This window comes from Alosa pseudoharengus, unplaced genomic scaffold (assembly GCF_046254945.1).
Source record: "Alosa pseudoharengus isolate Yale_2024_CS ecotype anadromous, Long Island Sound unplaced genomic scaffold, YU_APseudo_1.1 YU_APseudo_1.1_scf_6, whole genome shotgun sequence".
In the NCBI taxonomy this organism is placed as follows: domain Eukaryota; kingdom Metazoa; phylum Chordata; class Actinopteri; order Clupeiformes; family Clupeidae; genus Alosa; species Alosa pseudoharengus.
In genome coordinates, this window is record NW_027468848.1 from 12,868,236 (window position 1) to 12,881,159 (window position 12,924).

General features: G+C 40.7%; 1 protein-coding gene across 1 annotated transcript; it reads left to right on the forward strand.

The window, feature by feature from the left end:
* Positions 1-1,039: 1,039 nt before the first annotated feature.
* On the forward strand, positions 1,040-10,851 carry ggt1a (gamma-glutamyltransferase 1a). The gene is made up of 12 exons (XM_076270262.1): positions 1,040-1,212; positions 1,691-1,821; positions 2,197-2,286; positions 3,630-3,822; positions 4,456-4,616; positions 5,547-5,696; positions 7,272-7,408; positions 8,500-8,687; positions 8,960-9,087; positions 9,429-9,541; positions 10,302-10,415; positions 10,705-10,851. Exons 1-12 carry the CDS (start codon positions 1,040-1,042, stop codon positions 10,849-10,851), a joined length of 1,725 nt encoding a protein of 574 aa, XP_076126377.1.
* The last annotated feature ends 2,073 nt before the right edge of the window (positions 10,852-12,924 follow it).

Here is a 12,924-nt window from a genome sequence, read left to right on the forward strand (position 1 = left end):
GTGGCTTTGAAGACTGTAACCAAAAGTAGAGAAATTAATTACAGTATGCTAACATACCAAGTACATTGGTGGCTTTGGTCACTGTAACAGCATTAGGCTATATTGAGATCAAACAAATCTCATGGAGAGTGTTATAATTTCAGGTGTGGGGTGTGAGGTGTGTAAGGTAATTTAGGTAAGACAGGTTGAAGGATGGCCACTATGTTTCTTTCCCAGTTCAGAAGACATGACAATGACATACTAACAGAGCTGTTATTTCCCAGTTCAGAAAACATGACAATGAGATACTAACAGAGCTGTAGGTCTATAGCCCATAATTGTAATCTGTCACTATTCAAAGAGAAGAATCCATTGATGATGACGACAGTATATTAATAATGTCTTGGACATTTCTTTGGCTCAGCACTCTGACGCACCAAACCATAATTTCCCTCTAAACGCATGTTATGACGCTGGTGGTGGTAATGTCTCTAATTTGTCTGACCGAGCGTAGACACCAGGTGTTCAGACTAAAAAACAGAGCTGTCAAGCTGTCACCATACACCCACACAAAAATGTTTGCATGCAGTTAGAAAGGTTGAAGTAGTGGCACCTTCATCGAAGAAGACAGTGATGGAAACTTTCTCAAGGTAGGAAGCCAAATTTCAACAGATTTCGAGGTTTTTTTTTTAAATTTGACCCTCTGTTCTCCTATTTTCACCATGACAGCGTAACAGAAAATGTATTTTCTCTGCAATCTGTTTGACTCTCATGAAGCTTTAATTTATTGCCAAACAAGATGGCAACAGATTGAGTGAAGAATAACAAAATGGGACTTTGTGTGCAAAGAATTTAGTCACAGAGTGAATTATAATTGCACACACTATAAGATACCACACACACACACACACACACACACACACAGACGCACACATATTCACTCATACATTCACACATACAAGGATGAGATTGACATAGTAAGAAAGGGGAAAAGGATGCTTCATAGACTGGCAGGCTATATTTTTTACCCATCTTCCTTCTATTCCTCTGTCACAGGAAAATGGTCAAGAAGTCCCTTGTTGCTGGACTGGTGGTCTTACTGGTGGCTGCAGTGGGGTTCTTCTTGGGCGTTTTTTTGGGGGTGGGGAACAAGCGGCCGACAGGCCCCTTGGACCATTTCTACTCCAAGGCAGCAGTGGCCGCAGACGCGGGGAAGTGCTCGGAGATCGGGAGGTGAGCAAAGGGCGCAGGAATGTCTGTATAGAGAAAGTACGCTACACTGTAAAAAATGGTTAGTAGTCACATTGATTAAATGGCTTGCCCTTGTGAAGCATAATTTTGAAAGAAAACATACAAGGTTTATGATTAGTGTCAATTTATTGTCACATCCAATTTATTCACATTGAAGCTGTTAGGCTATTATCACGTTTAACTGCCAGCGTTTATATCAAAGTGATGCATTGCTTCTTGTAAAAAAAAAAAAAAAAACGTACATAATAAATAATACATTTCGGTTTGAACTCGGTTTGAACACTTTGGTGCCCTTGAGCTGTAAGATTATCTTCTCTCAGGATTGCCTCTACAGTATGTTCAATATGTTCCTTGTTTGTCCCTCTTGTTTGTCCTATGCTGTATGTCATGTGATACCCTCCTTAATGTCTCTATCGGTCACTCCTAATCCATTGCCTCTGTAAATAATGCCGTTTGTCAGGGACATCCTGAAGCGTAACGGCTCGGCGGTGGATGCCTCGATCGCTGCCCTGCTCTGTGTGGGACTTCTTAATGCACACAGCATGGGTATCGGAGGCGGCCTCTTCTTCACCATCTACAATGCATCCACGGGTGAGTCTGATTGTGGTCCAATTATTTAATTAATCAATCAATCAATAAATCAATCAATCAGTCAATTAGTCAGTCAGTCAATCGATCACTTTAAAATCAGCCAAATAAATAAATAAATAAATACTTATTTATTCATTCATTCATAGACTCTTCCATTAATTTATTCAACCGATCAATTTATTAATCAATCAATCAATTCATAATTTAGTCAGCAAAATCCCTAAATACATTCATAGGCGTATCCTTGTGTGTTAACAGTGACATTGAATTACTGTGTCGACACTGAAAATTATGCAATGGATTATCACTTGTAGTTAGTTACAGTGCCACGCCACTGTCATGCAATGAGTCAGTGAAGAATATTGTCTCTCATAGGAAAGGTGGAGACCATTGATGCAAGGGAGACTGCACCCATGAATGCAACAGAGGACATGTTCGGTAACAACACCCAGCTGTCTCGTAAAGGTATGGCCCCCATAAGCCTCATCTGGCCCTGAGTAACTGACTGAGCTCTGAATGTGTCTCCACTGATAAACAAAGGAGAGATTGATGCATGCCATAGTTGCTGTTGTCATTTGTAATCAGCTCCAGATAAGAGCAGCGGGAATGATCTGCCAAGGAGGGCACTTCCTTTGCAGTCTGATAAAGAATGTAATTTAATAGATTCTCCTATGATAACAGAAATGCATTAACTCACAAAGTCTAAAGTCCTCACTGAGTATATGTAACAAAAGCCTTATACTTATAGACCTTACTTATGGAATGAAACTCTTGCAAAATGTATTAAGACAGTTATTGGATTTATGAATGTATTAGATCAGATTTAATTGCATTTGCTGTGGTTAGGATTGACAGTTTAATATATGATTTTGTAGGCCATTTAAGAGCTGCATTAAAGGAACATGCCAAGTTTTGGGGAGCTTAATGGCTTGGTTTATTAGCTTATTTGCCGCCAACCCCAGAGTTAGATAAGAGGATATATATCCTTCTCTTCTCTGTGCGTGCAATAACTCAGTCTGATACTGTTAGCCTAGCTTAGCATAACTCACTGGAAGTGGGTTAGACCAGTTAGCCTATAGCTAAAAATGGTAAAGGTTACAAAAATATTATTATTAAGCATGTGCATTTCAGCTGTTTCAGATGAGCCATGAAAAGGCACAGTGTGACTAGTCTGAAACATGAGCCCTGTTATCTGAGGCAAAGTAGTCACATGTGGAAGTACCACACTGGAACTAAAAAAGGCTGGTTAAAGCGTAACTCTCGCCACAATGCATCCTAGGATGTTTTTGTGAATGTACCCAAGTCAAACTTTTGTTTAAAAGCATAATTACATCCGAAGCGGCACTTTTAAGTCCGCGTTGTCGTTTTCGGGTGAAATTGCATTTTCAATGGGAATCCTAAGGGCACTACTATTTTGATACATGAACGCGTCAAAATCACTATTTTTAAAACACTAAGAAGGCTCGACACAATATGATACTTTGATCGAAGTATCATCAGTGTCTCTACACATGAACTTGAGCATTGAGAATATTTTTCGTGTACACATAGTACAAAAGAAAGGTTTTGAAAAACTCTGCTCGCCGCCATCTTGCCAGTGAAGGAGTAAGTTGCCCAAAACCTTTCTTTTTAGTGAACTATGTGTACATGAACAATGTTCTCAATGCTGCTGCTTTAAACACACACACACATGCATGCACACACACACATACACATAGACACACACACACACACATATACACACGGAGACAACACACACACAGTCAGTGAAGCGGTGTGTACTGTACGGTGGGTTTCTTCGTGAACAGGTGGACTTTCCATTGCCATACCTGGGGAGATCCGGGGCTATGAGATGGCCCACCGGCGGCATGGGCGGCTGCCCTGGCGGGAACTGTTTGAGCCCAGCATCGCGTTGGCACGTTACGGCTTCCCTGTGGGCACAGCCCTGGCCAACGCCATCGCCAAGAACGGGGACTCCATTCAGAGTGATGTGGCATTGTGGTGAGTCAGGCAAAAATGATCCAGCGGTGTCTCAAAACCTTTTGAAAGACTAATTTGTAATGTATGGGCAACGCTGGGAAAAAAACAGATCAATACTTTTTTTACATTCAGGTGGGATATTGAAAATTGAACTGCAAAAAATCCTAGAATTCAAAATCTGAGTGAGATAAATACAGTAAGCTTAAATCAAGGGAATATATACTTATTTTTCTAATATTTGCTTATAACAAGACACCATTTTGACCTTGTTATAAGTGAAAATCTTTTTGCTCTGCTGGCAAATCTTGCAAGTGAAAGTTTTCTTGTTTTGTGGAAATACTACTTAAAATAAGTATAATTATCTGGCAAGATTTGCCAATAGAACAAGATGTTAGTACAAGTACAAGGCAAAAAAAACTTAAATGAAGTGCAAAAATGTCTTGTATTAAGCAAATATTAGAAAAATAAGTACATATTCACTTGATTTAAGCTTATTTATCTCATTTAGATTTTGAATTCTAGGATTTTTTGCAGTGCTGTTTAACTGATTATAGGAGTCAAACTCAGTTCCTAAGTTATGATCTATTTCAAGGAAACTACTGGATTTCTGACATTCTTTCTCTCTGCTTTTCTCCATTTCCCTTCATGATCCAGTGAAGTGTTTTGTGACTCACAACAAAACCTCCTGAAAGAAAATGATATCATAAAATTTCCTAAGCTCGCCGACACCTATGAAAGGATAGCTGAAGAGGGTCCTGATGTCTTCTACAATGGCTCCATGGCTCAGAGCATAGTGGACGACATTCAGACTGCAGGTCAGTCAGCTCACTGTGCCTCCCAGACATATACAGTATAACCTTTAGAGAACCATAAACTAACATTCCCAAACATTCCCTAAACGTTCTGTGTTAGTGGGGATCTGTAGTAGAGACTATGATAAAGGATGACAGATGATTTAAAAAGTGATTTTGTTAGTTAGTAAACTGCAAAAAGAACACAGAGGACAACATTTAAGGAGCTCATGTTAAGGTCAGTTCATTTGTGCTTCTCAGACATCTGCAGCAAAAACTGTGATTGGGGATGAATGGATGAGTATAACGCCAAAAGCCTATAAAAACGGCTTTTGCGCATTAGCAAACCGCAATAATGAAACAATGTTTTATTGCAAATCAGACAATGTTTTAGTGCAAATCAGACATTTTGAAAGTCATAGTCATAATCTTTCACTTTGTTATGATTTGCCATTTTTATATGGCAGCGCATGTTTGCCAGTGACCTTCCCTAAGTTGATTATGATAATAATATATTGAAGTGTGTCTCCATTTTGTTTTGACTGAAGCTACCATTTCACTGATTGCAGTGGAGAGGGGACAAGCTACAGAACAACAGGCCATCTGCAATAGTTTTGAGCAAAAGCTGCTCTAAAATGTCAAGTGAAACATACCCTATGATGGCGGTGTAGTTACATCAATAATAATAATAATAATAATTAATTATGATTATTATTATTATTATTAGTAGTAGTAGTAGTAGTAGTAGTAGTAGCCTAACCATAATAGCGCAAGATGAGACTCACGTTAAGGCCATGAGTAAAGGCCATGAGAGAAAAGATATATTGATGAAAATGTACTGTACTGAATTTTTTGTCCCTGTAGTTAGGTCACAGTTAAGTTGCTCTGGTCAGCTAACTGACAAATTATGTAACATCATGTAACTTAATGTAACGTCTTTCATGCCATGTCCAGGTGGGATCATCACTCTAGAGGATCTGCTGGAGTACCAACCGGTGCTGAACGAGAGTCCCCTGAGGCTGAGTGTGGGCGAGTACACCATGCATGTCCCCGACGCGCCCTCCAGTGGCCCTGTGCTGGCCCTCATACTCAACATCGTAGACGGTGAGGAGAGGGGAGGACTATAGGGGCACCCCCCTGGGGGTTATAGGGGCTATAGGGGCACCCCCCCTGGGGGTTATAGTGGCTAGTGGCTATGGGGGCACCCCCCTGGGGGTTATAGGGGCTATAGGGGCACCCCCCTGGGGGTTATAGTGGTTATAGGGGCACCCCCCTGGGGGTTATAGTGGCTAGTGGCTATGGGGGCACCCCCCTGGGGGTTATATAAGTATAAGTATAACCCCCTATATATATACTCTTTTGATCCTGTGAGGGAAATTTGGTCTCTGCATGTATCCCAATCAACCAGCACACAGTGAGGTGAAGCACAAACTAATCCCGGCACAGTGAGCTGCCTGCAACAACAGCAGCGCTCGGGGAGCAGTGAGGGGTTAGGTGCCTTGCTCAAGGGCACTTCAGCCGTGCCTACTGGTTGGGGTTCGAACCGGCAGCCCTCCGGTTACAAGTCCGAAGTGCTCACCAGTAGGCCACGGCTGCCCTAATAGTTCCTCATGTGCTCGGCAGAGCAACGCCCTCTCAATAGTGCTAAGGAGGGGATAATATATATAGGGGTTATAGGGGCTATGGGGGCACCCCCCTGGGGTTTCATCTCAGATGGTGAGACATGACAATAGGGTTCATCTCAGATGGCGAGACATGACAATAGGGTTCATCTCAGATGGCGAGACATGACAATAGGGTTCATCTCAGATGGCGAGACATGACAATAGGGTTCATCTCAGACAGAGAGACATGACAATAGGGTTTATCTCAGATGGCGAGACATGGCAATAGGGTTCACCTCAGATGGCGAGACATGACAAAAAAAGAGAAATGGTCATGTTTTTATTTACATTCACATTTATTCATTCATGCTTTTATCCCAAGTTCATTAGGATGGCCCCATCATACTTTAATTAAATCTCAGACCGTGCTCATTTCTTGAGAACCATGTGCTCTGAATAATGCACATCCATCCTTTCTCTCAAGCGGTTTTTATGCATTTCATTTGGCATCCTGCCTCTAAAAACTCAACCCATTATTTATCCGGTTATCTGAGGCATTCAAATGCAAGCCTCTTGATTATTCAGGAAGGTTTTTGTGTTTTGATCTTCCACTAATTGGGCTGAAATGGTGGAGTGGGTATACTGGAGGACACCTGTCCTCTTCTACCAGAACCGAATGTCAATCCCTGTTTATCGACCAGACATTCTACCTCGTTTTAAATGATGGGTTGGAGTGGGGAACACAGTAGTGTTCATGTATTTGAGAGATAAAACACCACGAAACAAATCTGTTCAGACCTCAAAGGAAAGAAGAAAAAAAGCATTGCTTGAGAACCCCTGAAACGGGGGTTTACATTATTTCCTGTGTAGTGTTTGCTACACACAACAATCAACAACAATTGTGCAATAACCCATTGCTGCCAAGAGAGTAGTAGTAGTAGCTTCTCTATCAAATAATACTGGTGATATAACAATGTTTTTAAGTAAGACTGTTGTTTGTGTTTTTAAGTTCTAGACTACTCTAAACTATTTTCTTATTTTCAATGGAATCTTCCTCTATTGCATTTACCTACAGGTTACAACTTCTCAGATACCAGCGTCTCCACATCTGAGAAGAAGACCCTGACCTACCACCGCATTGTGGAGGCTTTCCGCTTTGCCTATGCCAAAAGAAGCAGGCTTGGAGATCCACGCTACCTCAATATCACTGATGTGAGTCTGATCTATACTCTCCTCTCTTTATATCCTGTTTATTCTATTCTATTCTATATATGTTGTCTATTTTCATTCTATTTTATATTATATTCTATTTTCATTATTGATCATTGATATTGTACTGACATAATTGCTATTAAATGCTTTATCTCCCTTAAAGCGTAACTCGCCAAAATGCAACCTAGGGTCTTTTTGTGAATTTACCCGAATCAAAGGTTCAGTAAAAGCAGTAATTAGGACGGAAGCGGCACTTTTAAGACTGACCATATTGTCATCAGTCTTATCAATCAAATTGGGGTCAAATTAACCCCAAGGATAACAGGAGGGTTAAGACTGACCATATTGTCGTTTTCGGTTTAAATGGACTATGGCGTTATTTTTAAAACACTAAGAAGGCTCAACACAACATGTTCTTCTGCTTTGTGATAGTGCTATGGAGTGGATGACAGTCATTGTCCAAAATGTTGATCAGTTTGTTCAGGGTCCTTTAAAACCCTTTATTAAGTGATGCACTCCTGTCCAGTCACCCAGCATCCCTCTTCTTAGTGCTTCCTCCCCGGCATACCACAGCATAGAAGAGGACGCTGGCAACAGACTGGTAAAACATCCAGAGGAGCTTGCTGGAGACATTAAAGGACTGCATCCTCCTCAGGAAGTACAACCGGATCTGCCCTTTCTTGTAGAGTGCTTCAGGGTTGGCTGACCAGTCCAGTTTAGGTGTATCCCCAGATACTTGTAAGTGTTTACCACCTCCACATTGACCCCCTCAATGGAGACTGGCAGCAGAGCGGGCTTTGACCTCTTTTAAAACCTCTTTTTAGTAAACTCTGTGTACACAAACAATGTTCTCAATGCTCGAGCTCATGTGTAGACCCTGGTGATACTTCAAGCAAAGTTTCATGTTGTGCCGAGCCTTCTTAGTGGTTTAAAAATAACGATTTTGATGTGATCATAATTCTTCTCCACCCCTCTCTCCTCTGACATGTCCTGCTTATTTGTGTATTGTTATTTCCCTTCCTACTTCTCTCTCACTCGTTCTTTCTTCCTCTCTCTACTGCTCACACCCTTTCTTTATTTTGTTTCCTCAGCTTATCCATAACATGACCTCAGACTACTTTGCAGACGGGATCAGGAGTAAAATCACAGACGACACCACTCACCCCGACAGCTACTATGAGCCTGAGTACTTTGTCCCTGACAACCACGGGACTGCACACCTCTCAGTTATAGCTGAAGATGGCAGTGCAGTAGCTGCCACCAGCACAATCAACCTATAGTAAGGAAACATTGAGATTTATATGTGCCCTATTACAAATGTATAAAAAATAAATAATATTAGGCTACAGACTTCAAGTAGGTAGGATACATATTGTGACCATATATTTCTAACCTCAAACTAAATTTAACAGCCTATTTCATCACAGATTTTCCCACTTTACGACAGGGATATCACACCAACCTACTGTATATCTTTACATTCTCCAGAATATATCTATATTTGAAACTACAGGCTATTGTAAATAAGGTCATGTTTAATGTTTCACCTAGCTTTGGCTCCAAGGTTATGTCCAGGTCGACTGGAATCATCTTCAACGATGAGATGGATGACTTCAGCTCCCCGCATATGACCAATGGCTTTGGTGTCCCTCCCTCTCCCAGTAACTTCATTCAGCCAGGTACACCTAATAGCCCAGTGACCCACTAACACAATAGTAGAAAGAACAAGGAATCCTGAACCTCAAGTGACTGTGCCGTGCTCCCATTCCGAGGCTCTTGAGATATAGGCTACACTGCAGGCTAATCCTGTATAAGCCGGCCTCTCTTTTAGTTTAGGAGTTTATTCGCCAAACTTGACCAAGAAGAGTTCAGGACACTGGCTAATTTTGAATAAGAGATTTTCCTCCTGATTAAGACCACTTGTGACTAGTGTGATGGGTATGGCTGGCTGGTTATTTTTCCCTTTGGACTAATCTGTATTTATGCAAAGTGCCTTTCCTCTCTTTTGTTTTTGAACCAGGCAAAAGGCCTCTGTCTTCAATGTGTCCCACAATCATCTTTGACAAACACAACAAAGTCAAAATGGTAGTTGGAGCCTCTGGTGGGACAAAGATCACGACAGCAACTGCCCTGGTAACCATGGATGACTGCAAAGACTTTGAGAGACAAACTCGAGAATACCTCGCAGAATCTGAAATTTGACATTTGCTTGATATCAGTCCTTTTTTACTTCCATTTTTGCTCTAAATCTATCTAAGCTGTGCAACTCCTTTATTAAAAGCTTAATCATTTTTGGCTGACACTCACTGCAAACATGGAATGTAGAATTCATCAAAAGATACATAACCTTTATTTTAATACACTGCTTGGTTGAATTTCCGATTGGCATGTGTTCTTTAGAACGTGAAATAACCGTAGGTTATTTGTACACCTAATAAGTAGCTCCAGTTTTTTGGCCGTATCACACTTGTATATTAATTTGCCAAACTCGAAGTTTAAATTAATTGTCACGTTGCATCAGAGCTGTAAAATACAGACGTTCAGAACATAGCAACTTAATTCCCAATATATTATGTATTATTTTCTTAAATCCTAACAGCAACTCCTGCCCAGGGATGACCCATGTAAATTGGCCTACTCTGGCTTGACCATATACTGTGTATTGTCTCTGTAAAATAAATACTTTATGTAGATTTTTTTAAAAATGTCTGGAGAGCTGAACATTTTGTGTTCATATCCCATCTGTCTCTCCAAACTATGTTGACAACATCAACAACAGCAGTGTTACGCTTCATGGCCTGTGTCTGTTATTGTATCGAAACCCTTTCATTTATAACTGAATGTGATGTTTGACTCTGATGTGTCTATTCTTGTTCTTGTTGTCTCCCTGCAGGTAATTCTGAATTCTTTGTTTTTTAACTATGACCTGAAAAAAGCTGTTACAGAGCCGAGAGTTCATAACCAACTCAACCCTAATATGACAGTGGTGGAACAGAACTTTGAGAAGGTAGGACATTCTGAGTAGATTGTAGATTGAACGGTTAGGCTTCTTTCATTTTAGTTTGGTTCTTCATGTGTGTGTGTGTGTGTGTGTGTGTATGTGTGTGTGTGTGTGTGTGTGTGTGTGTGTGTCTGTGTATGTGTGTGGTTGTGTGTGTGTGTGTGTTTGTGTGTGTGTGTGTGTGTGTGTATTTGTGTGTGTGTGAATGCACAACACACACTCAGGCATGTACGCATGCTGCTGTGTATCTAATATACCCTAAACATATTGTAAATGAACTCACAATGTATTGCAGAGTGTTCTTGATGGACTGGCCCAGAAGAACCATGTGACCGAGTTGCTCAGGACTCCGGGGGCAGTGGTCCAAGCCGTGGTACGTCAGGGAGACCGGATCTGTGCAGAGTCCGACCCCAGGAAAGGTGGCTATCCGGCCGGCTACTGATACCGCTCCTCCCCCCTCTCGTCACTTTTTTTTTTTCTTTACCATCTCAATCGGCCTAGCCCAGCACCTCAGAGAGGAGAACAATATCGCAAATGGAATTTGGGCCAGGGATGACATTTCCAAACACCTTCAGGGGAGGATGATGAATCAGCCTTTTTAAACTCTGCATCTGCGAGTCTCCTCATCATTTGAATCTAATTTGTTTTGCTCCTAATGTTAGGAAATCAGCAATGGCCTTTGCAGGAACAAGTTGTTCTTCTTTGTATTTATTTTTAGATTTCTTTTGTATTTATTTTAATTCATTCCTCCTATATTGATAAATATTTATCAATAATTTTATTGACATTTATTTAATGTGTTTGGAAAAGAAGTGAAGTACTGGACGAACTGAGAGTGGTGTAGTGCGCGTCCTCTGTGACTGACGTGTTTGGGAGACCCTTATTTGTCTGTGTTGACCATTGTGACCATAGACATAGAATCACGATTCTATCTCTATAAATGTGACCCCCAACCCTCTGCAAGCCCTTGCTACATCGCGCAAGAAAAACGTCAGATCATCATGGAACAGCACACATACGTTTAGTGTACACAAACAAGAGCAGAGAAAATAGAACAATAATGTTGCTGCAGAACTTTCAAAATTATTTGAATTACTTTTCAACTATGTATCACTCAACTCCAAAGTTATAAGGTAAATAAGTGATTTACTGTAAACTGTTTGCACAGGTAATGTTCATAAGAGGGCTCTTCACTGTTTTTTGAATACATAGATAATTTTTGTACAGATTATGGGATTTAAATGAAAACAAATGCAACTTTTCTGTTTTGAGTTTGAATTTCTTCTCACTTGGACACCTCAAGCCCCTAGTTACACTTGCAAAATCTACCGGACCTCTGCTACTTCATTTCATTTGGCTTGAAAACGGGACCACAAACCACAGTTGCCTAATCTACCAAAGCTAATACAGAATGCTGCAGAGGCCAATTCTGCAAAACTATAATCCTGACACAACATATGACCCAATAAACCCCCTCCTATTGAGGTACACTGCCGTTCAAAAGTTTGAAATTTCCTTGTCACTTTAAAATTTCCTCGTTTTCCATGAAAAGATGCATGAAACGAGTTTGAACAGAAAAGAGCTAAATGAATGGGAAACATAATAATCTATGCGACTAGAAATCACTTTCTTTTCACTGGAATAAGAACTGTGTCCTTCAAACTTTGCTTTTGTCAAAGAATCAACAATAAAACAATGAAATTTGACCCCAAACTTTTGAATGGTAGTACATATTGGTGTATTGTGATACATAGCCCCATGTTAGGGTCAAGCAATGATGGGGATCTTGAGGACTATTGCTGTTGTTGTGTCTTCAAGTACCTACCTGAGGCAAATCCTGTCTTTTTAGCTGATATTGTACATTTCTATGGAACACTAGTTATCTCCACCACGGTAATGGATTACCACTCAATCTTTGCAAGGCAACACGTGTCCCCTCCGTGTCTGTTAGGTTTCTCTGTCAGGAAAGCCTCAATACCTTATATCTGCAATAACACGTTTTCTTCAAATGGGAATCGTCTGTTTCAGGTCACTTTGAATAGATCAGACCCTGATCTGGCATGGATCTATGATCTATCAGACCAGACCTGGAGTCATCTGAACATATACTGTATATGAGTATCTTATATGACTACATCTTTCACTGTACTCCTCACATCCCAATGACAACAGTGGCAGCATACGGTACAAAGAGATCGATTTAGTTGTGTTCTTGTGTGCATTGCAGTTTGAGAAACATCCTGTGTCAATAGATGTTTTTTTTTTTCTTAGGGGTTTGTGGGTGAGGGCAGAGGGTGGGCAATAAGAAAGGCTTATTTCTCCACCCCATCCCCTACCTCGAATGTGACTGCCTCTGTCATGAAACATAATATGTGAAAGTGTTTCAACTCTCGAGAAGTGTGGTTAGACTGACAAGGTCTACCATCGACAATGTCACTCCTCGGAAAATACATTTTCTTTTTTAATGTGGCACTCGTGTGAGTATTAGTCTTATGCGCTAATAAGCTCCCTCGCT

What these genes read in the sequence shown, in the direction of transcription:
- ggt1a (XM_076270262.1), top strand. Translation starts at nt 1,040, where the DNA reads ATGGTCAAGAAGTCCCTTGTTGCTGGACTGGTGGTCTTACTGGTGGCT. An exon ending in CAGAGTGATGTGGCATTGTG is followed by an intron (nt 3,823 to 4,455) that starts GTGAGTCAGGCA and finishes TTCATGATCCAG; the next exon opens with TGAAGTGTTTTGTGACTCAC. An exon ending in CAGTAACTTCATTCAGCCAG is followed by an intron (nt 9,088 to 9,428) that starts GTACACCTAATA and finishes TTTTTGAACCAG; the next exon opens with GCAAAAGGCCTCTGTCTTCA.